General features: G+C 67.8%; 5 protein-coding genes across 7 annotated transcripts; 3 read left to right on the top strand and 2 right to left on the bottom strand.

Moving 5' to 3' along the window:
* The first annotated feature begins 3,737 nt into the window (after window positions 1–3,737).
* On the top strand, window positions 3,738–12,219 carry LOC101873482 (ephrin-A3). Of its 2 annotated transcripts, XM_034071103.1 has the most exons (5): window positions 3,739–3,912; window positions 10,304–10,593; window positions 11,086–11,151; window positions 11,344–11,421; window positions 11,548–12,219. In XM_034071103.1, the coding sequence occupies exons 1-5, from the start codon at window positions 3,797–3,799 to the stop codon at window positions 11,667–11,669; spliced, it is 672 nt and encodes a 223-aa protein (XP_033926994.1). In that variant the 5' UTR covers window positions 3,739–3,796; the 3' UTR covers window positions 11,670–12,219. The 2 variants fall into 2 exon arrangements, with proteins under 2 accessions (XP_033926995.1, XP_033926994.1); XM_034071104.1 differs by lacking the exon at window positions 11,344–11,421 and having other exon boundaries at window positions 3,738–3,912.
* Window positions 12,220–15,585: 3,366 nt separating this feature from the next.
* LOC117437249 (ephrin-A1) lies at window positions 15,586–18,206 on the top strand. 2 transcript variants are annotated; one of them, XM_034071126.1, is made up of 5 exons: window positions 15,586–15,713; window positions 16,645–16,940; window positions 17,021–17,086; window positions 17,286–17,336; window positions 17,507–18,206. In XM_034071126.1, the coding sequence occupies exons 1-5, from the start codon at window positions 15,610–15,612 to the stop codon at window positions 17,620–17,622; spliced, it is 633 nt and encodes a 210-aa protein (XP_033927017.1). In that variant the 5' UTR covers window positions 15,586–15,609; the 3' UTR covers window positions 17,623–18,206. The 2 variants fall into 2 exon arrangements, with proteins under 2 accessions (XP_033927017.1, XP_033927019.1); XM_034071128.1 differs by lacking the exon at window positions 17,286–17,336.
* An 826-nt stretch (window positions 18,207–19,032) lies between these two features.
* Window positions 19,033–21,289, top strand: SLC50A1 (solute carrier family 50 member 1). The gene is made up of 6 exons (XM_034071178.1): window positions 19,033–19,134; window positions 19,437–19,514; window positions 19,598–19,721; window positions 19,793–19,954; window positions 20,032–20,151; window positions 20,901–21,289. Exons 1-6 carry the CDS (start codon window positions 19,067–19,069, stop codon window positions 20,991–20,993), a joined length of 645 nt encoding a protein of 214 aa, XP_033927069.1. The 5' UTR covers window positions 19,033–19,066; the 3' UTR covers window positions 20,994–21,289.
* Window positions 21,290–22,832: 1,543 nt separating this feature from the next.
* Window positions 22,833–23,431, bottom strand: DPM3 (dolichyl-phosphate mannosyltransferase subunit 3, regulatory). Its single transcript, XM_034071225.1, has 2 exons — window positions 23,299–23,431; window positions 22,833–23,220 (listed from the first exon to the last, which is right to left on the bottom strand). The coding sequence occupies exon 2, from the start codon at window positions 23,212–23,214 to the stop codon at window positions 22,948–22,950; it is 267 nt and encodes an 88-aa protein (XP_033927116.1). The 5' UTR covers window positions 23,215–23,220; window positions 23,299–23,431; the 3' UTR covers window positions 22,833–22,947.
* Window positions 23,432–23,830: 399 nt separating this feature from the next.
* KRTCAP2 (keratinocyte associated protein 2) lies at window positions 23,831–24,820 on the bottom strand. The gene is made up of 5 exons (XM_034071187.1): window positions 24,725–24,820; window positions 24,453–24,607; window positions 24,314–24,377; window positions 24,125–24,191; window positions 23,831–24,016 (listed from the first exon to the last, which is right to left on the bottom strand). Exons 1-5 carry the CDS (start codon window positions 24,726–24,728, stop codon window positions 23,896–23,898), a joined length of 411 nt encoding a protein of 136 aa, XP_033927078.1. The 5' UTR covers window positions 24,729–24,820; the 3' UTR covers window positions 23,831–23,895.
* Window positions 24,821–24,938: the final 118 nt, after the last annotated feature.

Genomic DNA, 24,938 nt, shown 5'->3' on the forward strand with positions numbered 1-24,938 from the left:
CCAGCGACTGCAGTCCCAGCTCCGTGTCCTTGTCCCTTCCCCATGGAGCCACACTGCAGTGCTCACCCTGCCTGCACCGACGGCTCCCTCCTGTCACAGCCCTCGCACCCATCCTTGCCGTGGCCGTGCCAGAGCAGGAGGTGCTGAGCAGGGGTAGCGAGGCCGGGGCTGCCACCAGTGGCTCCTATGGGAGTGATCTTGAGGCCAGGAGGGAGGTTTTCCATGCGGGAGGAGAGGAGAGGAGCCGGCTGAGTCACCCGGTGCTGGCTGCTGACTCAGGCGCTGCATGCCAGGTAGCCCCCACCGCCAGCACGGGATGCGGCAATGGGGTTAACCGGGACCCTGGCACCCAGTGGGGCACCCCCCATGCCATGGGCTGGCAGGAGGTGATGGCAGCGCGGTGCTGCTGGTGCCTGTGGGTTACCCGCTTGTGGCACAGCCACGTGCCAGGGCGGCGTGGGAACCACAGGGAGCCGGATACCAGCACTTCCCACCCGGCACCACTGCGTGCCCAGGGATGTGGCACGGTCGAGACAGGCTTCCTGCCCCAGGCACCGGGCACCCAGGGCAGGGAGCCTGCGGCTTCCTCCCTGCTGAGCAGTGGGAGCAGCCTCAGTGCCATGAACCAGCCCTGTGAGGAAGCTGATGTCCTCTGTGCCAGCATCACCATCCTGCTCCGTGCTGGCCATGAACCCTCCTCTGCTCCACCTCAACCAGCTCTGCAGGGCTAAGCAAGGACTCACCCCATGCCCCCCTCCACCCCCCAGCATGAGGCTGCTCTGGCTGGACCCACGGCTCAATAGGGAGGTGGCCGGCAGTGCTGCCACCCATCCTCACATCCCTGCACCCATCCTCACATCCCTGCACCGCATCCTCACATCCCTGCACCGCATCCTCACATCCCTGCACCGCATCCTCACATCCCTGCACCGCATCCTCACATCCCTGCACCCCATCCTCACATCCCTGCACCGCATCCTCACATCCCTGCACCCATCCTCACATCCCTGCACCCATCCTCACATCCCTGCACCCATCCTCACATCCCTGCACCCATCCTCACATCCCTGCACCGCATCCTCACCCTGGCTCTTGCTGCCATCGCAGCAAGGGCAGCCCTGGGAGGTTTGGGCTCAGCCTGGGTGCAGGGGATGTGAAAGGGAAGGGGCAGTGAGGAGCGGGGTGGCTGCGAGCCCATCCATGAGCTCCATGGCAGGGCAGCAGCCAATGCACAGCACGGGGCTGCCCATGGGCACTAACCAGTGCCCACAGGAGCTGGCAGGAGCCGGGGGCTCCATGCGGATGCCCTGGCACTGCTCCCTGCTCCGGGTGCTGTATCCCTGCGCCTCGGCCCCCAGTGCCATTAACGTGTTCCTGCCGTGTCCAGCCCAGGTCGGGAGCCCTGAGCTCGGCACAGTTGGGGCCATGGAGGTGCCGCTGGTGAATATTTGATGCCCACCTTGGCCGCGCTCTGGGCTCTGCTGCTGCCTCCTCCTCTCGCCATGTTTATTTATTTAATGCATTATTTATGGGCTCCCCCTCTGGCTCCGCTGGGCGCTGCCCCCCCCGCGCCCCCCCCGGCTCCCAGCCCGGCGCGATGATTTATTGAATGCTGGCTCTGCTCTGCGGTTGCGACATGTTGTCACAGGAAGCCGCGGTTAAATATTAACCAGGGCAGGCAGAGCGGGTCCCCGGTGCCCACTGCCCCAGCCGGTGCATGGGGGCTCTGCCTGAGCCCCTATGCTTTGAAGCAGAGACCTGCTGGGTGATGGAGACGGGGAGCACCAGGGCTGTGTAATGCTCAAGCGCTGCTGGAGACCTTGAGGCCTCTCGTGTCCTCCTGGGGCTGCAGTGTCCCCACAGGGATGCTGTGCTCAGCAAACCCATCCCAGCCCCTTTGGTATCGTCAAGCCCAGGGGGCTGCCATCACCCGCATGCGTGTGCACGGAGGGTGATGCGGTCACCGGTGTCCCCATAGGAGCACCGGCTGCATCCCACCGTGGGCTGCCCGGGAGCCGCAGGGTGAGCGCGGCTGCGTGCGGGTGCTGGCGGCGGCACTCGCGTTGCCATGAGCGGGGGGGTTTCCATGTGGAGGTGTGTGTTGCCATGGGTTTGCCGAGCCATGGCGTTTCCATGGTGGCAGCGCTGCTGCCGGGGCCCTTCCAGAGGTGCGCAGCCCCCCCCGGGATGCCCCGGCCCTGAGGGTGCACCGGGAGGGACCAGCGTTACCTCCAGCCCCCGGTGCCCCGGTCCCTGCGCACCCCCCCAGCGCCCCTCACATCCCCCCCCCCCCCCCCCAGGGCCGTTTTCCATGGGTTGTGTTTTCTTCAATTCACTTCTCCAGATGAATAATTAATAAGAGGCTTTTTTTGGTCCTCGGGGCCCTTCCGCCGGCCCCCTCCCACTTCCCGGTAGGGTTCTGGTGGGGGTTTGGGCCCCCGGTGCCAGCGGCATGGATGGGGCTGTGGGGCTGTGCCACAGCATCACCGGCAATGGGTCCCCATGGTGCTGAGGAAGAGTGGGGATCCTCAGCAAGACCATGGCCACCACCATCCCCATGTTCCTCCACGGGCAGGGGCAGCATTTGCCCTCCCAAAAGGGGTTTAGGGAGCACAGAAAGGGGCCTCAAGGGGTCCCAAGCTGCCCCACAGCTTTGGGGAGCCAGAAACCCCCATGACCATGGCACTGGGCAGCTACAGCCAGTCACCGCCTAGGCCATGGAGCCACCGTGCCAGGCAGTGGGGACACGGGGACATGGGACATGGTGTTTGACCATGAGCCAGCTCAGCCCTGGCTCAGCGCCTCCCTCCTGCTTTCATTTGCAAGCTCCCGGTGCTGCCAAATCCAACCGGAGCAGGGCCCATTGGGTCGGTGCCGGTGCTCCCGTGGGGCAGGTCCCGGTGAGCTGCGGGTGCCTGCTCGTGTGTGCACACGTGTGCCAGGGCGTGGATCACCTGGCACATGGGACCGCCGGGCGGTGCCACGCCGCAGTTGCTAAGGGATCTGGCCAAGGATCCAGCTCCATCGCTTCCTGCACCAGTGGGGATCAGCACCCCGAGAGCACCCACCGGCCCCATGGCTGCCGGGGTACCTCTGCCCCATTGATCCTTGGGGGGAGAACAAGGCAGGGGTGTGGGGAGAGCCAGGGAACAGGCCCCACGGCTGGGTGCTTGAGCACATGCAGCCTGCTGGGGCAGGATGAGGCAGTTGGCACTGTGGCTGTTGCTCCTTGGCACCCTGGCACCCTGGCCCTCTGCCGGTGGTGAGTGGATGGGTGCCCACCCTTTCCTGGACATGTGTGACCCTCATGGTGCTGGCAGCAGCACCCAAAGGACTGTCTGGGCACTGAGCCCCCATGCACATGAACCCATGGGGACAGCACCCAAGCCCCACTGCTCCCACCCAGGGTGACCCCAACATCAGTGGGTCCTAGTGCCAGTGCCTCCATCTCTGGGGTCCTGTTAAGACCCCACAGCATCTGATCCCGGTGGGATCCGGTCCCGGCCCCCACACCTGCAGGGGTCCTGGTGTCACCCCAATATCAGTGGGAGCCGTCCCTGATGCCCCCACCCTTGGGGTCCCGGTAAGACCCCGGTGGCACCTGACCCACCGGGATCGTGGGGACGCGGTGCCCGGTGCCGGTGCAGCGGGGCCCGGGATGGCGGCGGGCGCGCGCGCGGGGGCGCGGCGGGCGCGGGCGCGCGCGGGGCGGAGCTGGGCGCCGGGGGCGCGGGGCGCGGGCGGCTCCGGCTCCGTTCTCCATTCATCGGGATCGCGGCTCCGCGGCCGCGGCAGGATGGGTGCTCGGCTGCCCCTGCTCCTGCCCCTGCTCCCGCTGCTGCTGCTGGGCCGGGGGCCACCGGGGGCCCTGGGCAACCGGCACGCCGTGCACTGGAACAGCTCCAACCCGCAGTGAGTGCGGGGCCGGCGCGGGGGGGGAGGCCCCGGTACCGGTACCGGGAGGCGGTGTAAGGGGGGGGGTGTGCCCGGGGCCGGGGGGCGCCGCCGGGAAGGACGCGGCGGGGGCGCGCAGCGATCGCGCTGAAGGATGCGTGCAGCGGCGGAGCCGGGGGGGGGGCGGCGGCGGCGGCGGGGGGCGGACGGGCGGGGGGGGGCGCACCGGGACTGCGGGACCCCCCCGGTGTCGGTGTCTGCGCGGCGCCCCCGTGCGGGCGGGGCTGCCGGGCCCCCGGTGCCGGTGTCGGCCCCGCGCACCTCGCCCTGCCCGCGGAGGCGGGGACCGCACCGGGGGGGGGGGGGCCGGACCGACCCGACCTGCGGCGGCGGCTCCCCAGGGCTGGGCTCGGCTGCCCCCGGTGCGGGTGCTCGGTGGCACCGGGGGGGGGCTGAGCCCCTCCTACCCCTCCCCGAGGGCGCTGACCCGAGGCAAGAGCAGCACCGGGTCCGTGTCCCCCGCCCGGTGCTGCGGCCGGCGCAGGGGTCTCGGTGCGGCGCTCGCACCGCCAGACGCCCCCCCCCCGTCTGTCTGGGTGCGGGAGCGGCAGCGGCGGCACCGCGGGGGGGGGGTCCGCAGGTCTCCGCCGCCCGTCGGGGTCGTGCCTGGGCAGCAGCGGGGCCGGGAGCTCCCGGTGCGGGGGGGACGGGGGCGGAGGGGTTGTGGGAGCCGCCACCGGGAGCAGAGCCCGGTGGTGCCCTCGGACCCCCGGCACCGCCCTCGTCCCCGGTACCGGGGCTGAGCCTTGCCCTCGCCCCCTGCCCCCCCTGGGTGCGATGGGGCTGACCCGAGGTGTGGGGTGCGATGGGCAGGATGGGAGTGGGGACCGCAGGTGCTCGGTGGGTCCGTGGGGAGCTGGAGCTGAACCCGTCTCCCATTGCCGGTGCGAGGGCGTGGCGGGGCCTCACACCCAGCGAGCATCCCCCGGTACCGGGCTGTGCCCAGGGTCCCACGGGGTCCCCTGCCCCGCACCCCTTTGTGTGCCGAGGGGACGTGTGTGTGTCCCCCTCCCCGCAGCTCCTTCCCCTCCCATTGAGGTTGTGTCTCCAGGCGGAAGCTCGGGCCCCATAAATCGTGCGTGTGTGCGACGTGCCGAGGCGCAGCACAATGGCGAGGTGCTTGGCCACGCTTCGGCATCCCCTGCACCCGCACGCTCTCACCCATGGCCTCACCCCTCACCGTGACACCGCCGGGGCGTTGGCAGTGCCATCACCCTGCCACGACCCACACCGAGGGGCACCCACTCCCCACACCATCACCGGAGCCACGCGCCATGGCCCGGGGGGGGCACACAGGGTGCGGATGTGGGGGTGTCGCAGCCAGACACCCGCACCCGCTGCGCACACGTCTGTGGCGCGGCCGCTGCCAGCGTCCGGCTCAGGGCACCGGTGATGCGGTGGGGGCGGCTGCGGCAGAGACGTGTCCCAGGGACTCCGGAGCTGGTATTTATTGTGAGGCAGCCGCAATTACAGCCGCACGGCAAAGTGTCTGGATCCCATAAATTATGGGGGGAATGAAGCTCCCTGGGCCGCAGCCGGCAAATCCCAGCAACCCCACTGCAATCCCAGCAATAAACCCGCTGGTGCTGCCCCATGGGGCTCTCTGGGGGCTGGGGTGCTGCAAGCTCAGCTCCGGGTTGCTCCTGGGAGGCTGTGATGGGCACCCCTCAAACTGATGGCATCTCCCATTGGTGAGGGACCGCCCCATGGAGACCACTGTGGGACCAGGGTGGTGCTGTGGGGCTGGGCAGGCCATGGAGCATGCAGTGCACCCCTCGCAGGTGTGGGTTTGTTCTGGGGAGGTGTGAAGGCAGCATCTGGTGCCTCTGCTCGCTCAGGCTGTTGGTCTGGCTGTGCTTTCTGTCTGTCCTGCTGCCTCTGCCCATGGCAGCGAGTGAACCCCGGGGGCATGGGATGGTCCTTGGCCGGTCCCTGCCCCCTGCTCCCAAATCCTGCTGGGAAGACACCGTGGCACAGAGGGCAAAGGTGGAAGCGGCCTTTGCCCCAGCGCTGGCATCGAGGGCGGTGGCATCCCTGGGGGTGGGAACGTGCATCTCTGGGGTGCCCCATGGTGTGGGGCCAAGGGCTCCCCAGCCGAGGGGTGTCCCCAGCTGAGCCAGGCCCTCACGTACCAGGATGCTGGTTGGGTCTCCCAGGTGCCAAGGAGGGGATGGAGGCTCTGCCCCGTGTGTTGGCACAGGCATGGCCAGCTCCCCCTCCTGCTGCTGCAGCCCCAGCAGCCCCCCAGAGCAGAGCCACTCTGACCCTGGTTCTGCTTTGGGTGCTTGAGGCCTTGTGGCACCCAGTGCCATGGGGGAGCAGGGTGGGTGCTGTGACATGGGGGTGCCTGGGGTGCTGATGCATGGCTGAGGCAGGGGGATCAGAGCCCGCTGGTGCTCAGGGAGGCCCCAGTATCATGTGTGGCCTCTCCAGAGCTACCGGTGCCATTGCCACGCTCCCAGCTTGTATCTGGCTGAGTTTGTGTTGCAGGCTCTCGAGAGCCCTTGTGTGGAGCTGCTGCTGCCTGGGGAGCATCTGGCCCCGCTCTGCACCCTCTGGGGGGCCTTCGGAGGGTCTCGGGGCACCCAAATCACTGTGTCCTCTGCAGACACTGGGGCTGGACCCTGACATTAGGGCTGTGCCCTGCTGCATCCCTTCATTGCATCAGCTCGATGCTCATCAGCTGCCACCCCCCACCCCATGGCTGTGCCCTTCAGGCTGGGCCCATGGGGTGCAGAGCCTCTGCCACCTGTGGGTCCCAGCTGTGGTACTGGGGGTGCTGTGGGTCACCGCGCCAGGCAGCACCAAGTCCCAGCAGGGCTGCCAGGGCCCGCGGCATTCCTATGGGAGAAGGTGCCACAGCATCCCATGGGGTGCGACCATGGGGTCTGTCCTGGGGTGCAACAGGGCCGGGGCCACCTGCTCCTGCCCAGGCTGGTAATTGAGTCACTGGTTGGAGATTGATGGTTTAATTAAAACCCAATTAGAAACCTCATTGATCTTGTTAGCAAAGCGGGAAGGTCCAGGCTTTAGCAGGGATTAAAGGGATCGTGTGGCCGTCAATAGGGATGGAGGGGGTGTGGGTACCTGTGGGGCAGTGCTGGGGGTCCCGGGCTGCTTGCTGAGGGCTGCACCCACCACCCCCCAGTGCCTTGTGCCGCATCCCCCGGTTCCCGGAGCCGGGAGGTGGCCGCGGGGACACCGTGTGCCATCGATGCCGGTGCTGGCTGTCCCTGCCGTGCCAGGCCGTGCCGTGGCACTGTGCCACCCGTGCGCGTGGGCTGCGGCGCAGGCACTGTCTGCACACGCGTGTGCGCGGCCGTCTGTGCGCCGTGACTGTGCAGCGCTGCTGCGTGGGGAGGGACCGGCTATGGGGAGGGGGGAGCCGGGTCCGTCTGTGCCGACGGACGGGCCGAGGGGATGGATGGGATGGGACCCATCCCTGCTGCGATGGGACCACATAAATCAACGGCGCTTTTCTGTTCCCTGCTGAGAGATGCGCCCCGGATGTGCCAAAAGGGCGACGCTGCTGGAGCCAAACAAAGGGGCCAAGCGGGGCCTGGGGGGGCACCTCTGGGCTGGGGGACACTGCGCCCTCACCCCCCTCAGTCCTCACAACGGGGGCGCTGAGCCCGGCTCCGGCTGTGCCCCCTTCCAGGCCGTACCCGCACCGCGGGGATGGGTGTCGGGGTCCGGGCAGGGGTCTGTACTGCAGCCGGTCCGTGCTGCAGTGCACCGGGCGCTCCGCACGGGGGTACGGCAGCGGGTGGAAGCGGAGCGGTGAAGCACCAGGTAGGCCGGGTCCCGGCGGTGCGGGGCCGGTGGGCGCCGAGCCCAGCCCGTGCTCGGGCCGGTGCTGCCAGGGGACATCCATCTGCCCAGCGCAGACAGGCTGCTGGAAGGTACCACTGCCTTCGCAAAGCCCTGCTCTAAAAACGCAGTCGTGCAGAAGTGATGCTGCCCGCTCCGATCCTGCGCTTAACCCTTCGGGCACTGCACCGCGGCCCCGGCAGGACGGGGGGCTCCATCCTCACGCAGGTCGCCTGTCGCTGGTGCTTCCTGCCCTGTGCTGCCGGGCAGTGCTGCAGGAACAGCTCGGGGTGCTCTGGGGGTGGCACTAGAGGCACCCAGCTCTGTGGGTGCTGCTCTTCACCCGTGGTGCAGGAGCCGAGCATGGCAGGGACACGGTGGCGTGGCCAAAGTTGCTTCCAGAGTCCCTGGTTCTACCCATCTGGGGCCATTCTCCTGTCCCTGCTCCTCCCCACCCCACAGCTGGTGCCGATGCTCTGATGCCTGTGAGCTCCCATGAGGCTCATTAGCATAGAGAGCAGGGCTCCTGAGCCCCATCTGGGGTGCTCCGTGCCCCTTTGCTGTGGTTCTGTTGTGCCCCGCTCCAATGGGACACTCCAATGGGGCAGCGCTCATTAGCGAGGCTGTTTACCAGGAGCCACATTCTTAATGAGCCCAATGTGAAGTCCCAGGGGTTGGGACGCTGGGAGCTGCAGGGGAAGGATCCCAGCGCCACAGGACAGGGTGGGAGATGAACCAATGTGTCCATGCTGCGGGCACAGAGACCTGGGGATGCGCTTCCTCCGGCCCCAAGCTCCCATGGCACAGCGGCGGTGGGCACCGGCCCCGTTTGGGGCGCGTCCGCGTCCCGGCCCCGCATCCCGCACGGAGTTAATTGCGATTTCATCCTCGGGGCCATTTCTTTAATAAGAAGCCTTTTCTCCCCCCTCCTCTCCCCACCACATCAAAGGCGGCAGATGAAAGGTCCCGGCGCCCTGCTGCTGAGCAAGGGTGGCTGCCTCAGCACCTCTCTGGCGCAGGACTTGCCCGCCGGGTGCCGGGATAGCGGCTGCGCGGCTCGGGAGGTGCAGCGTGGGGCTCCCTGCCCGTGGCTGATGGGGGCTGCGGGACCCCCCCCCATGGCCCCATGGGTCCTCCCTTTGCCTGCAGACACCGGGAGCCCGACGGGGGCTGGGGGGGGGGGGGGGCTCCCCAAACAGCGCCGGGGGCGCTGGTGCTGGGTGCGCCGTCTGCACACGCAGCCCTGCCCGCTGCCTGCCCAGCCCTGGCAGCCGGGTTCGCTCCCAGAGGGGCCGGGACCCCCCCGTGGGGTGAGGGGACCCCAAGGGCTGCGTTTGCAGAGCCGGGTTTGCTCTGAGCGGTGGGGTTGGGCTGTGCCAGGCTGAGAACACTGAGCCTGGAGAAGAGGAGCTGCGTGGAGAGCTCAGAGCAGCCTCCAGTGCCTCAAGGGGGCTACAGGGATGCTGGAGAGGGACCTTCATCAGGGACTGCAGCGATAGCAGAAGGGGTGATGGGTTCAAACTGAAACAGGGGAAGTTCAGGTTGGAGATAAGACAGAAGCTGTTCCCTGGGAGGGTGCTGAGGCGCTGGCACAGGGTGCCCAGAGAAGCTGTGGCTGCCCCATCCCTGGCAGTGCTCAAGGCCAGGTTGGACACAGGGGCTTGGAGCAGCTGCTCCAGTGGAAGTTGTCCCTGCCCATGGCAGGGGTTGGAGCTGGAGGAGCTTTTGGTCCTCTCCAACCCAAACCATTCCATGATCCTATGACAGGCCGGGAAAGGGGCCCTGAGCTGGAGCGATGCCCTGCAGGGATGCCGGGATGCTGCCGAGTGAGGGACCCCCAATGCAGCGGGCCCGGGGGGGGGCATCGGGCTGGCAGCGCAGCGGAGCCAGGGCCGGTGCTGCCGCAGCAGCTCGGGCAGAGCTGTAATGAATCGGCAGGAGCAGCGGGTCAGTGGGGATTACTGCGGCCGGGATCTCCATCGGCCGCGGATTAGGAGCCAACGGAGCCTCTCCTGAGTGGATCTGAGGGGATTGCTGCTCCTAATCAATGTAAATGAGGCTCCCCCAGGGCCACCCTTTATGGCATTAACGAACTAACGGGATTAGCCGGAGCCGGGTGAGAAATCCTCTCTCTGAGCTGCGGCGCGTGGCGGGGCCGCGGTGGGGCTGGGGAACACCGAGCACCCTCCGCACCGGGGGCTCCGTGCTGAGGACCGGGAGCTGTGTCCGGATCTGTCCGTCTGTCTGTCCCGCTGTGTCCTTCCCCTCCTCGATGCCGCCGCACGCTCCCGGCAGGCCCCAGCAGCGCTGCCTCCTGTGCCTGTTGTCTTGCCCCCCGCATGTGGCATCCGTAGCATCATCCCCAGCAGCACTCACCCCCACCGAGCCGGTGATGCCACACGCGGGTCCGTGGGGCTGAAGGGTCCCAATGTGTCGGGGGCTCCACATAGAGGCTGAGCATCCTCCTGGGCTCCTTCTCCATCCTCCGTGTCCTTTTGAGGAGGGGGTCTCTGACCACCACCCCCCCGTTCCCTTGCAGCCTGCGGCGGGAGGGCTACACGGTGCAGGTGAACGTCAATGACTACCTGGACATCTACTGCCCGCACTACAACGCCTCAGTGCCCGAGCACCGGCTGGAGCAGTACGTGCTCTACATGGTGAACGCGGAGGGGTACCGCACCTGCAACACCAGCCAGGGCTTCAAGCGCTGGGAGTGCAACCGGTCCCACGCGCCCCACAGCCCCATCAAGTTCTCGGAGAAGTTCCAGCGGTACAGCGCCTTCTCGCTGGGCTACGAGTTCCGTGCTGGGCAGGAGTACTACTACATCTGTATGTACCCTCCCAGCACCCACATGGGCCCTCCTGCATCCCCATCCTGGCCAGGACCCCCCAGGCCAAACCCCCCTCTAGTACCGTGGGAGTGGGTGCCCCACGCTAAGGGATGGGGGTATGGGGAGAGCTGGGGATGTGGAGGGGGTCGTGATGCAGGGGTGAGATGGGGCATGAGGAGAGATGAGGGTGTGGGGGAGCAGAATTGGGGTACTGGGGTGTGCTGGTTCAGGACGTGGGTGCTGCGAGGGTGCTGGTGCAGGATGAGGGTGCTGGGGGTGCTGGTGCAGGGGGTGCTGGTGCAGGATGGGGGTACTGGGGGTGAAGGGCGCTGCTGCAGGTTCAACTCCAGGGGGTGCCTCCCCCCTACCCCAGGGCTCACCCCAGGTGGGGCCAGCCCCCCCCATACCCCATCCCAGCGCCCCCCCCCATGGGTCCCTGGGGCTGGGGTCGCCGTCGGCAGAGCCCCCCCATCCCGCTCTGTCCTTGCAGCCACCCCGACGCACAACCACCGCCGCTCCTGCCTCAAGATGAAGGTGTTCGTGTGCTGCTCCTCCAGTAAGTGCTGGGGGGCTGCGGGGGGCGGCGGGTCCCCCCCGGGGGGCGCTGTGGCACAAGGCGGCCGGGAGCGTGGTCCCCATCCCCGTCCCCATCCCGGTCCCCATCCCCATCCCCGTCCCCATCCCGGTCCCCATCCCGGTCCCCATCCCGGTCCCCATCCCCGGCCCCATCCCTGTCTCCTTCTTGCAGCGTCGCACGCCGGGGAGAAGCCGGTGCCCACCCTGCCGCAGTTCACCCTGCGGCCCGAGGTGAAGATCGAGGACCTGGGTGAGTCCAGCAGAGCCCCCGGCCGCCACCGCCACCCGTGGGGGCGCCCCAGCCATGGGGTGAGGGGTTTGGGGCCGCCCCAATGCTGCCCTCACCCTCTTCTTGCTCTTCCTTCCTTCCCCACAGACAACTTCAACCCGGAGATGCCCAAGCTGGAGAAGAGCATCAGCGGCACCAGCCCCAAGCGGGAACACTTGCCCTTGGCCGTGGCTGCCGCGCTCTTCCTCATGTCGCTGCTGGCCTCCTAGCTCCCGGTGCGAACGGGGGCCCCCCATCCTGCTGAGAGCCAGCAGGGACCCCCGGGACCCCCGTCCCCTCTGCACCACCACCCCCTGCCCACAGAGCCGCCCATGGGGCAGGGGCCGATCCCGTCTGGCACTTCCACCCTTCCCAATGGATGTGGCCACATCTGCGGGGATGCGGCTCGGTGCTGCACCGGCCACCGACACCATCCTGCCGGTGCCCAGGGCTGGGGCCCCCGGGGCTGGGCAGCCTGTACATACCTATATAGAGTCTATACATACTGTACAGAGAGCGACTATAGAGATATATCTACACTGTACCATAGGCAGCGGTGCTGGCCCCGGGCTGGCTTGTACATAGTCGAACGTGTTGGATTTTCCTCGTCTTCCGTGAAGACCTGACCTATGCAAACGCACAGACACTTTTTGGGGACAAAAGAAACCGAAACAGAACAAAAAAAAACAGTCTGAACCTTTTTTTTCAAGTGCTTTGGCTGGTGATTTTCATATTCTGCTCTTAGTCTATTACAAAACCTAATAAAAGGATAAAAAAACACCCCTGTCACGTCATGGTGGGGACCATCACCATGTGCTCAGCGCCTCTGGCACATAGGGGGTATCACATTGCCCCTCGGGCATGGAGCATCCAGCTGGGAATGGGTGCTGCCCACAGATGGAAGCATGGACACAACCTGCAGGTAAGGGCAGAGTGTGGCCATGGGTCCCACACGGGGCCCAGGTCCCTGTGGTGTTGATGCCTGGGGAGAAGGGGGTGCAGGAGAATCTTCATCACCTTCCTCACCATCATCACCGGCTGCATGTGGCAAGAGGCCATAAGCCAGCACCCCAATGTGCCCAGGAGCCCCATGGGACACCCCACATTGTCCCCCCCCAGCACCTCTGGCTCTGATGGGACTGGGGGCACGCAGCACACGCTGCATAACAGCTCCAGGACATGGGGAGCCCCCTGAGCCCTCCAGCACCAGAGGGAAGGGGATGTGAAGGGAGGGGGGTCCCTGGGGCTGGGCTCCCACTGAAGAGGGTGTCCCTGTGAGCAGTGGGGTGCACCCAGCCCTGCAGCCACAGCACCCGTGGCCCCAGCACCCCAAGGGCAGGCTGGGACATGGGGGGCTGCCCCCCAACCATGGCGCTGGGGCAGCCGCTTCCCCCCCCCGCTCTCAATGGTGCTGCTGGGCGGTGGCTCCGTGTCCCGGCCCAGGCTTGTCCTGGTGCGGGAAGAGCCGGAGAACCCGTCCGACGGGTCCTGGGCGCTGCCGGCAGGCGCCGGGCTCCCCACGGCCCCCCCCGCCTGCTCCTGCGGGCCCGGCCCCATTGCGGAGCCCCCCATCCATGGGTGTCAGCGGCCTCTGCCCCCAGGGCCGTGGGTGTGGGGTCCGGCAGCATCCCCAAAGCACCAAACCCGGTGGTGGGGACCAGCACCGCCCCTGCTGTGGCTCTGGGCTGTGCCGGCCGCACCAGTGCAGTGGGTTGGGGAGCCCAGAGCCCTGCTGGGGTGCATCACATTGGGGAGCAGGGGACCCACAGCCACCCTGGCACCGTGTGGCACCGTGAGCTCTGCTTGCGACATCCCTCCCGCTGCTCGCTTCCACCTTGGCACAGCTCTGCTGTGTTTGTGTGGCACCGTTCCCGTTCGGTGGGGACCGGCTGCCTTGCTCCATGCCCTCGGACAAGGTGCAGTGTGGCACTGGACCGGCCGTGGCCTCCTGCAACACTGTGGGGCTTCCACCGGGGACTGGGCACGGGTCTGGTCATGGCTGGACCATCCCTTTGCATCAGCCCATGGCAGCATCGGTGCTGCCCATGCAGGGCTGGGAGCATCCCGCTCGCTCCGGCCAAGCGCAAGGGCCTGGCGTGGCCGGGCAGCCCCGGGGCCGTGGCTCTGGCGTCGGGGCCATGCCTACCTGCCGGGCTGCACGCAGCCAGCACCGCACGTCACCGCGGCCTTCGCTCCGGGACGGGAGGCTATAAACCCTGGTCACGAGCTCAGCGGCCTCTGCCCGGCCTCACCTGCCCCGTGCCACCGGGAACGGCATGAAATGGTTTCACCTTTGTCCTGTGAACCGGGCACCAGTCCCTGCCCAGCTCACACCAGCGGCGTGGCTGTGACCACAGGCATGTGCACGGCACCGCTGGCACCCGCGGTGCTGCTGTGGGTGGGTACCACCCTGCATGGGCTGCCCACCACCCTCTATGTGATCCTGCCCACCCTCTATGGGGTGCTGCCCACCCCAGCACTCACCCTGGTCCTGCCATGGCTCATCCCCCACCATTGAGCCCCAAGTGATGCAGCACTGGGAGTTACTGGGGCCCACTCCAGCCCCAGCTCACCCCTGGGGCTGTCCCTAACAGGGGACATGAGCTTGTCCTTCCTCCCCAGTACAGCCACCAATGTGGGGCCGTGCACTTGCCATGGCCCAGGCAGGGCAGTGATGCTGGGACCTGGCTCCCAGCCCTGGCTCCTGCCCAGCACTGGGTACCACAGCCCAGGCAATGGGTCCAGTGTGGACCCCCCATGGCTGCTCCTTGCCTCAGTTTCCACAAGCACCCAGCACAGGCCTGTCTGTGTGTGGTGGCGGCAGCACTGGGGCGATGCCGGGTCCCGGCGCTGACCGGCTCCCGGCACCATCCATCCGGCTGTGCCGGTCCCTGTGGTTTGCACGTGCCGCACTCGGGTGCTGTGATCCCAGGGGTGTTCCCGGGAGGTGCTCCCCTGTACAAGCCACGGCAGCGCCAGCTCCCCGGGAGCAGGAGGCCTCGCACAGTCATCATGGTGCAGGGAATGATGTCAGGCCTGGCCGCAGCCAGGCGGGATGAAAGGGAAGCAGCAGGTCCCCCTCCCGTGGGAGAGAGGCTGGGATATGGGGAGCCCATGGGGGGTGTGGGGGGGATGTGGGACGTGAGCCCCACACCTCGGCCTCGTGGGAGCCCTGGGATGCCGGAGCCAAGAGCTGCTCTGTGGTTAGGGCCGTGGTGCTGGCGCCTGCCTGAGCCCCTGTGGGTGCCAGGGGAGCGCTGCTCGCACGGCTGCGGCGGGCACGCAACATTACCCACGATCAATGGATCATTATGTCATAAACAAGAGGAAAGTTGTTTTGCAAATGCGGCTGAGTTATCACTTCCCACCACGGAGCATCCCTCGGCAGGGCTGAGCATGGAGGGATCCGCGCTGGGGCACACGGAGCTGCAGGAGGAGCTGCGGCTCTGCCCGGGGCACTGCAGCCCCTCACCGGGGGCAATGGGGGGGACATCGGGATATAGAGCGAACAACAGCAAGGGACGCGGGTGGGGTTTGTCCAGTGCTGCCCTGGGAGGGCAGAGGCAGCTGAGCAGGGCAGGAATGGGGGAGCTGCCCCTGTGCCCCCCAGCACCTCCTTAGCACTGCAGCCCCAGCCCCGCTCACTTGGGGTCCAGCACCGCAGATCATGGGGCTCCCACGGGGTGTGGGGCGCAGGTCCGAGGGTCCCCCCATCACCGGGACCCCCCTCGCAGCTCCCGAGGGGCCCTCACCCCACGGGGATCTCCCCCCCCTCCGCCCATCACCCCGGGGGAGTGACCCCCCCCCCCGCCGCAGCACCACGGGGCCGGTGCCCGGTACCGGTAGAGCTCGGTGCCCGGTCCCCGGTTCTCGGTACCGGTAGCTCCCGGTGCCCGGTTCTCGGTACCCGGTACCGGTAGCGCTCGGTGCCCGGTCCCCGGTTCTCGGTACCGGTAGCTCCCGGTGCCCGGTTCCCGGTACCGGTAGCTCCCAGTGCCCGGTTCTCGGTGCCCGGTACCGGTAGCTCCCGGTGCCGCCCCCCCCCCGTGCTGTTGTTGTTGTGTCTCGCCCGGTGCGCGGGGCGGGGCGCGGGGCGGGCGCGGCGGTGGGGCCGTACTTAAGGCGGGGGCCGGGCGCGGTGCCCGCCCGGCGGAGCGGCCCGAGGAGCGCATGGAGCGGCCGTGGCTGCCGCTGGCCCTGCTGGGGCTGGGGCTGGGGCTGTGCGGGGCGGCGGCCGAGCGACACACGGTGTTCTGGAACAGCTCCAACCCCCGGTGAGTGCGGCCGCACCGGGACCCCCCCTCCGGTCCCGTCCCGTCCCATCCCTCACCTCCACCGCCGGCCCCGAGGGTGCGGACGCCGCCGCTCCCTGCCGGGGCTGGGCGCTCCCCGGAGCCCTTTGTCCGGGCCGGGGAAGGTGGAGGTGAGCGGGTCCCGGTGCGGGTCCCGGTGCGGGTTCCCGGTGCGGGGCTCCCGGTGCGGGGGGGGGTATCGGGGCCGGCCCAGGTGCGGACCGGGGGGGCCCTTTCCGTTCCCAGGGCCGAGCGGGGCCTCTTCCTTCCCCGCGGCCGTGGCGCGGCGCCAGCCCCGGCGCCGGGCACAGGGAGGCTGTTGACAAACACGGGGCTGGCCCCGGCTCCTGCGGCCCGGGCAGGATGTGCGGGGGGGGGAAGGTCGGGATAGGCCCCCCCCAAAGCCTCGGCTGCTGTGGGGTTCCCCCATCCCCGGCCCCAGGCTGCTGTGGGGCTGCGTGTGTCCAATGCCCCCAGCGGTGAGCAGGGTTGGGGGGTAGCGGGTGCCCCCCCCCCATCGATGAATGTGCTTTAAGAGGGGATCCCATCGAGGCCCCTAACCGGCTGCCCCCCCCCGGGTGAGGTGTGGGGAGCAGCAGGCCCTGCCGCCGGGCGGCTGCCCCATGGGAAGCGCTGCCCTATGGGGATCGCTGCCGCCTCCTCCTGGCTCCGGCAGTGCTGGGGCAGGTCCCCTCCCTGCTCCTGGGGTGCGCTGGGAATGGGGGTGCTGGATGGGGGGGGCAGACTTCTCCTCCCAAAGCCATCCTGGGCACTGTGGGACGGGCAGCCCGAAGGATGCCCCTTGGAAAGAGCAGCTCTGCTGCCCCTTGGCCTGGTGGATCAGTGGGGGGGGTTTGGGGGTGCATGGGAAGGGCCCCCCCTTTGCTCATGGAGCTGACCCCTCCTGCTGCAGGTTCCTATGGAGCGATTACACGGTGGAGGTTCGGCTCAATGACTACTTGGACATCATCTGCCCGCACTACGAGGAGGGGAGCGTGGACCCCCGCGCCATGGAGCGCTACACCCTGTACCTGGTGGAGGCCGAGGAGTACGAGGCCTGCAAGCCCCGTTCCAAGGAGCAGATCCGTTGGGAATGTGACAAACCCAGTGCCCTGCACGGCCCCGAGAAGTTCTCTGAGAAGTTCCAACGTTTCACCCCATTCACACTGGGGAAGGAGTTCAAAGAGGGGCACAGTTACTACTACATCTGTGAGAGCCGGGGGGCTGCCGGGATGGGGGGGTCCTGCCGGCTCCCCCCCCCCGCTCCTAACCCACCTCCTCCCTTGCAGCCAAGCCCATTCACCACCACGGTGAAGCGTGCCTGAAGCTGAAGGTGATGGTGGCTGGCAAAGGCAGTGAGTATTGGCCGGACCCCCCTGCATCCCACCCCGTTCTGCTCTCCTTTCCTGTGCTGAGTCACGGCCAGCCCTGGTGTGGGCACCCGAGCATGGACCAGGATGGTGCTGGTGGCTGTGGGGGGCTGGTCCCTGCTGCAGTGTGGCCTTGGGGGGTCCCTGGGGCTGCCACAAGCCTGACCCTGCGTTTGCTTTGCAGCTCAGGCACCGCCTGTCCCTGCCTCTACCCAGAAGGGGAGGATCCAGGCAGGTAGGTTGGTGCCTGCAGGGCAGAGATGGGTCTGTGGCTGTGGGGCTGTGCTGGGTCCCCCATTGCTGTCCCCGGGGGAGCTGGTGGCAGGCCCTGCATGGGGTGATGATGTGGGTCCTGGCACCTCCCTCGGGGGTGATGCTCACGGCTCCTCTGTCCCCATGGCACAGATGATGCAGCTGCACACGTGCTGAGGAGCGTGGGGCAGAACTCGGCCATGAGGAGCAGCAGCCCCTTCACCTTCATCAGCCTCCTCCTGCCCCTCCTGGTGCCGCAGGGGCTGTGACGGCTCCGCCGGGCCCGGATGGACCGAGGCTGCGGCCGCTGGGGATGGAGCTGGGATGCAGCCGAGGGGGGACCCCCGTGGTCCTCCCGTGTGCCCCGGGGCCGCCTGCCCTGTGCCCGTCTGGGCGAGGGGAGGAAGGTTTGTCAGTATTAGAGGGCTGGAGGGCCCGAAGCCAAAGCTGAGCAGCCAAAGCCCTCGGACCCCCCCGGGCCTCGCAGGACTGAGGCTGAGCAGGAGCCCGAGGCTGGAGCTGGACTGGAGGGGAGTGAGGGGCTGGTTCCCCTGGGCCGGGACCGGCGCTCGCCATGGGGGGGGCTCCACCGTGTCCTGCCGGCGGGGCCGTGGTCCTCGGTGTCCCCGGCGCTGGGAGCCTGGATGTGCGTGAGCAGCAGAGCGGGGCTGTGCGAGCATCCCCATTCCCCATCCTTCATCCCATACCCCATTCCCCTTTACGTTCCCTGTGCTGGAGGGGCTCCCCCCCCAGCACCCCCCATGGTGGGTGCGATGTGCACCCGCATTTGTACAGCTTTCTAACGGGAGTTTTTATACTATTGTCTTGAATAAATAACCAAGACCGATGAGAACCTGGGGCTGGGGCTGTTTTGACCCCCACACCTTGAGCCTGAGCGGGGCCCATGGGGGGTATTTGTGCTGGTGAATGGCTCAAGTGGCTGGTGCTTGGGGAGGGCTTTGAAGTGGAAAGGGCCGCAGATGGCTGGTGCCAGCGCTCGTCTCCAGCCGCGGACATGGAGCCTCCCGAGGCTGGGGGGTGGGGGATTCGGCTCCTTCCCTCTGCATGGGGATGAGCTTCCAGGCCTGGGGCGGTGGGGACGGGAACGAGTGCAGGGCCCCATGGGGGGAGGGGAGAGGGGGTCAGGGGGTTTGGGATCACAGGGGGGTGAGACCTTGGGGGTGCGAGGTGATGGGGTCATGGGGATCGCAGGGATATGGGAATGGGGGTCCTAGAGTTGTGTGAGCCCACAGCTGTGGGAATGGGGGTCCCAGGGATGTGTGACCCCCAGAGCTGTGGGAATGGGGGTTCCAAGGGATGTGTGAGCCCAGAGCTGTGGGAATGGGGGTCCCAGGGATGTGTGACCCCCAGAGCTGTGGGAACGGGGGCTCCAGGGATGTGTGACCCCCAGAGCTGTGGGAACGGGGGCTCCAGGGATGTGTGACCCCCAGAGCTGGAGGATGGGGGTCCTGGGGGGCTGGGAGTGCAGGGATGAGGGACCCGTGCAGGGACGGGGGCCGCAGTGATGGAGGCTCCGGGTTCGGAGCCGGAGGGGATGCAGGGTCCTTGGTGCGTCCCGTCCGTTCCGAACCCCCCCCCCCCCCTCTGCGCCATGGGGCGGTGCGGGGGGGGCCCTGCCCGGTGCTCGGCCCCGCCCCGGTAGTGCGTCCCGCCCCGCCCCGCCCCCGCCGGTGCCCGGTGCCGCGGCCCAGCATGGCCCCGGTGCCGCTGCTCGCGGCTGCCTGCATCGGCTGCACCGTGGCCATGTTCGGGACCGGGCTGTGAGCGAGACGGGGGGGGCGATGGGGGGGGCGGTTTGGGGGTGCAGGGGGGCTATGGAGGGGGTGGGGAGGGCAGGAGGACTCGTTTGGGGGACCTATGGGGAGAGGTGCAGTGGCGCCAGTTTGGGGGTGCAGGGATGCCCATGGGGTCTGTGGGAGGGTTGGGGTGCAATGGGTCCCATTGGGTGCTGGTGCGGGGGGTTTGGGGTTCACAAGGGTGGGGGGTGCAGGTTTTGGGGTGCCCGCTGCCTGCAGGGACCATGGTGCTGGCACCCAGGAGCCTGCCCCACTGCTCTCCATAGGTCCGACCTGCGCCAGATGCTGGCAAGCAAGAGCGTGGAGAACATCCAGTTCCTGCCCTTCCTCACCACCTACGTCAAGTACAGCGGGGTCCATGGCGCTGGGGGCACACGGGGGTGCTGGGGGGCAGCACCCCATTGCCAAGCACCTCTTTGCCCCACAGCAACCTCAGCTGGTTGGGCTATGGGTGCCTGAAGCAGGACTGGACCCTGATCGCGGTTAACACCATCGGCGCAGCGCTGCAGACCCTCTACATCCTGGTGTACCTCTACTACAGCCCCGCCAAGGTGGGGGCAGCCTGGGTGGATGTAGGGGGGGCATTGGGGACCCTCCCCCTGATGGTGTCCCCCCCCCACAGCGCACGGTGGTGCTGCAGAGCCTGGTGCTGCTGGTGGTGCTGGTCACCGGTTATGGTTACTTCACACTGGTGCTGGGGGATGCTCGGATGCGCCTGGCGCGCCTGGGGCTGTTCTGCAGCGCCTTCACCATCACCATGTACCTGTCACCGCTGGCAGACCTGGTGCGTGGGGCCGAGGGGGGGTTTGGGGGGGGGCAGTGGTACTGGTGCTGCCCAACCACAGCCTGGTTCTGCCGCAGGCCAGGGTGGTGCGGAGCAGGTCCACGCGCTGCTTGTCCTTCCCCCTCACCGTCACCACCTGCCTGGCCTCCTCCAGCTGGACCCTCTATGGCCTCCAGCTGCAGGACCCCTACATCACGGTGCGTTGGGGGGATGAGGGTGCTCCCCTGCCCTTCCCTTTCCCCTTCCCATCCTGTCCCTTCTTATCCCATCCCATTTTGTCCCCTCTCATCCCATCCAATCCCATTCCATCCTGTCCCATCCCATTCTGTCTTGTGTCTCATCCCATCCCATCCCAACCTGTCCCAGCCCATCCCATCCCATGTCCCCTCTCATCCCATCCTTTCCCATTCCATCCCATAGTGCTCAGCTGAGCAGTGGCACTGGGTTGACCTCGCTCTGTCACATGGCAGAGCCCGTGCCTGTGCTCAGGGACACAAGGATCAATCCCCATTAATTGAGTGCTATAAGGCCAATAAATCCCCCCTGGCAGCAGCAGGAGCTGCGTGGATCCGGATCCGCTCCCCCCATCCCATGGGTGGATCCGGATCCGCTCCCCCCATCCCACGGTGGATCCGGATCCGCTCCCCCCATCCCACGGGTGGATCCGGATCCGCTCCCCCCATCCCACAGATGGATCCGGATCCGCTCCCCCCATCCCACGGGTGGATCTGGATCCGCTCCCCCCATCCCACGGGTGGATCCGGATCCGCTCCCCCCATCCCACAGATGGATCCGGATCCGCTCCCCCCATCCCACGGGTGGATCCGGATCCGCTCCCCCCATCCCACGGGTGGATCTGGATCCGCTCCCCCCATCCCACGGGTGGATCCGGATCCGCTCCCCCCATCCCACGGGTGGATCTGGATCCGCTCCCCCCATCCCACAGGTCCCCAATGTGCCAGGGATTGTCACCAGCGTCGTGAGGTTCTGGCTCTTCTGGCGGTACCGGGACAAGCCCCACAGACCCCTCCCTGCCTGAGGGCACCGGACCATGAAGGACACCCCCCCCCATCCCATAGTGCTCCAGTGGGGACCAGTTCCAGTGCTGAGCACCAGGAGTCACCTCCTGCCCCTGAGGTTCATTCTCACCAGCATCCCTTGGTCCCTCCAGGTTGGGTTGGGCTCATGGATGCCTTTGGGGTGCCAGGAGCACCCCCCAGGCTCCCACCTATCCTATGGGACAGTCTTCCATGCCCATGTCTGGCGCTGCCGGGAAGCCCCACGTCTCTTTTGTACCCATTTAAGTGCCTTGAATAAACCAGAGGCTTCCCGGTGCCAGGTTGGTTCCTTCCCTTGCTGTGGGTCTGGGGGCTCTTCCCACCGGCCCATTGGAAGCATCAGCCCCGGATGGGACCCAGGGGATGGGGGCACTGCCTGGGGAGGCTGCACTGACCCCCCCGCAGCAACAGCCTGGGACCATTGCTCATAATGGGGACGGAAAAGGCCTCTGTGGCTTGAACACGTTGGCGTGGACCCAAAGTCGATGAACAATGACCTGGAATGAAGCCACCAGGAGGGGACAGGAGGGTGCTTGGGTGCCAATTACACAACAGCCACCACAGCCTTGGGAAAGGCGACGGCAAACACCCCCCATGGGGCGAGACAGACCCCTATGGGGCAGGAGAGCCCCACATGGGGCAGGAGAGCCCCACATGGGGCAGGAGAGCCCCACATGGGGCAGCAGAACCCCCCCCCGGGGCAGGATGAAGGGAGGGTGACGCAGGCGGATGAAGGAAGCAGTGACGAGGATGTTGGCAGAGCCCGAGCGGCTCCGACGCTGGCTCACACCTTGTGTGGCCTGGGAAAAGTCAACATGGAGGGAGCAGGATGGGAGCAGGCCAGGAATGGGATTGGGAGCCAGACTGGGAGCTCTGGGGGGCTCCAACTGCGTGTGCTGGGAGCACTGGGATGTGGCCCCATGGTGAGGATGGAGGCGAGGGCATGCAGCAGTGCATACCCAACAAGGAGATGCTGAGTAGCCCATGCAGGGCTGTCAGTAGCCCATGCAGGGCCGTCAGTAGCCCATGCAGGGCGGTCAGTAGCCCATGCAGGGCCGTCAGTAGCCCATGCAGGGCTGTCAGTAGCCCATGCAGGGCTGTCAGTAGCCCATGCAGGGCCGTCAGTAGCCCATGCAGGGCCGTCAGTAGCCCATGCAGGGCCGTCAGTAGCCCATGCAGGGCCGTCAGTAGCCCATGCAGGGCCGTCAGTAGCCCATGCAGGGCTGTCAGTAGCCCATGCAGGGCCGTCAGTAGCCCATGCAGGGCCGTCAGTAGCCCATGCAGGGCTGTCAGTAGCCCATCCAGGGCTGTCAGTAGCCCATGCAGGGCGGTCAGTAGCCCATGCAGGGCGGTCAGTAGCCCATGCAGGGCTGTCAGTAGCCCATGCAGGGCTGTCAGTAGCCCATGCAGGGCTGTCAGTAGCCCATGCAGGGCTGTGTGTAGCCCATGCAGGGCTGTCAGTAGCCCATGCAGGGCTGTCAGTAGCCCATGCAGGGCACCCCTACGGAGCCGCCCCCCCCGCCGCGCAGGAAGGAGCTCATTAACACCTCCTGTTAATTACACCGAGCGCCCGTGCGCTCATTAAGCACAAGAGGCTTTGCCTGGAACCCGACGGGGGGGGGGGAGGTCCCGGCCGCAGTCACCGCGCAGCGACCTCAGCGTGCGGCTGAGCCCCCGGGGGTGGACGGGAGCGGCTCCGGTCCCGGTCCCAGCCCCAGTCCCAGTCCCGGCTCCGGTCCTGGCTCCCATCCAGGCTCCGGTTCCGGTCCCGGCTCCGGTCCCGGCTCCCATCCAGGCTCCGGTTCCGGTCTCGGCTCCGGTCCTGGCTCCCATCCAGGCTCCGGTTCCGGTCTCGGCTCCGGTCCCGGCTCCGGTCCCGGTCCTGGCTCCGGTCCTGGCTCCGGTCCCGGTCCCGTTCCTCGCCGTTCATTGCGCTCAGCAGCGCAGGCCTCGCCGGGCCAGGTCCGCCCGGGCCGCACGGATGTGCTCCCGCAGCTCGGCCGCCGCCTCCTCGCAGTCGTTGAAGGTGGCGAGGCGGAAGCCGACGGTGGCCAGCGAGAAGCAGCCGAAGGCCACGAGCAGGTACACGGGCAGCGGCAGCAGCGCCTGGCGCAGCGGCGCCGGTAACCGGAGCCCGGCCAGCGCGGCCCAGGCCGAGCCCAGCAGCAGGAGCCCGCACAGCCACTGCCCCAGCTTGGTCATGGCGGCCTGCGGGGAGAGCGGCGCCGTGAGAGCCCGGACCGAGCCCCGGTACCCCCCCCCCCATCATCCCACCCCCTCCGGTACCGGCTCCGTTAATCCCGGGCCACGCGCTCCTGCCGCCGCTTGGATGACGTCACGGCGCCGCCGCAGCGCGGGGGCCGCTGGGAGTTGTAGTTCGGGGTAGAGCCACGTCGCTTAACGGCCGCACAGCGGGAGGTCCGTACAGCGCCCCCTGGCGGCGGGGCGGTGACCTCCAACCCCCCCCGGTCCCCCTCCCGTTTCCCCCCCCGTCCCTCTCTCGTTCCCCCCCCCCGGTCCCTCTCTCGTTCCCCCCCCCCGGTCCCTCTCCCGTCCCCCCCCCCCGTTGCGGCCCCGGTGCCACCGGAAGCACCTGGCTTCCGCCGCGTCCGGCCGCGGGGCTGGCGTGGGAACGGGGCCCGTCGGTGCTCCCACGGCCCCTTTGTTCCCAATGGCTGCGCCAGAGGATGGAGCCTGTCCCACTCCATCCCACCGGTGAGCACGGAACACACCGCAGCCTGAGCAGCACCGGTGTCTGGCACGGAGCAGTGAGAGGAACCGGGCACCGGAACCGGGAGCATCGGCACAGACACAGAGATACAAAGAAATGGCTTTATTGGGGCCACGGGGAGGAGGCTGCCCCGGGGAAGGGGCTGCGGGACATCAATTCCTCTTCCTGCCTTTGCCGACGGCCTTGGTGGGAGCAGCAATGGGAGCTGCGGACTGGTAGAGAGTGGATGAGATCTTGTTGATGTAGTAGAGGCCGACCATGGAGAAGATGAGGCTGTGGGGGGAGCAGAGAGGAGGGTGCTCAGGCAGGAACACACGGGATGAACCAACCTTCCCCTTCCATCTCAATGGGGTCCCTGACCCGAGCAGGGTCTGCACGTACCAAGTGGTGACACAGACACGGTGAATGAGGCCGGAGGCAAAGAGAGCCAGCAAGAGGCAGGTGAGGACTGCGGGAGGAGGAGGGAGTGATGCATTCCCAGCGCAGGGGGCCGGGAATGCAGCAGAGCCCTTGAGCCCCAAGGGCAGAGCAGGGCACCCCGAACCCGTCCCCATACCCCACTGCACTCACTCTCCGGGAAGATCTTGGCCTGGAAGCCCTTTCCGAAGACGAGGTTCTCGAGGTTGTTGAAGGCCTGCGGGGGGTTAAGGACCGTACCGGGGCCGTACCGAGGATGCTCCGCAGCCCCGGCCCCCGGTGCAAAGGATACGGTGAGGGAGCAGACGAAGAGCGCGGAGCCCAGCAGCCCTCCCTGGATCGTCAGCCACTCGGTGGACGCGAGCTGCCGGCTGTACATCTGCATCCCGGCGAACAGCAGCAGCGACAGCAGCGACGACAGCGCCAGCGACGTGCCCGTGCCTACGGCTGCGACCGGGGCGCTCAGCGGGGGCACCGGGACCGAGCCCCCCCCCCCCAGCGTCCCCCCCATCACTACCGGTGCTCCTCCCTTCCCGGTACCCCCCCCCCATCGGCCGCCGTTACCCATAGTGCCCCGCGGCGTCCCCCCGGTGCCGTCCCGGTGCCGCCGCTCTGCGCACTGCGCCCGCGCCGGGAGCCCCGCCCCTCCCGGTGCTGCCCCCTGCCGTCCGGTTGCGGGGCAGCGGCGCCCCCTGGCGGCGGGGACAGGCGCCGCCGCTCGTGCCCCGTGCCCCGGTACCAGCGCCGGTACCGGTCACACGGGCTCCGCGCACCGAAC

This window comes from Melopsittacus undulatus, chromosome 20 (genome assembly GCF_012275295.1).
Source record: "Melopsittacus undulatus isolate bMelUnd1 chromosome 20, bMelUnd1.mat.Z, whole genome shotgun sequence".
Taxonomy (NCBI): domain Eukaryota; kingdom Metazoa; phylum Chordata; class Aves; order Psittaciformes; family Psittaculidae; genus Melopsittacus; species Melopsittacus undulatus.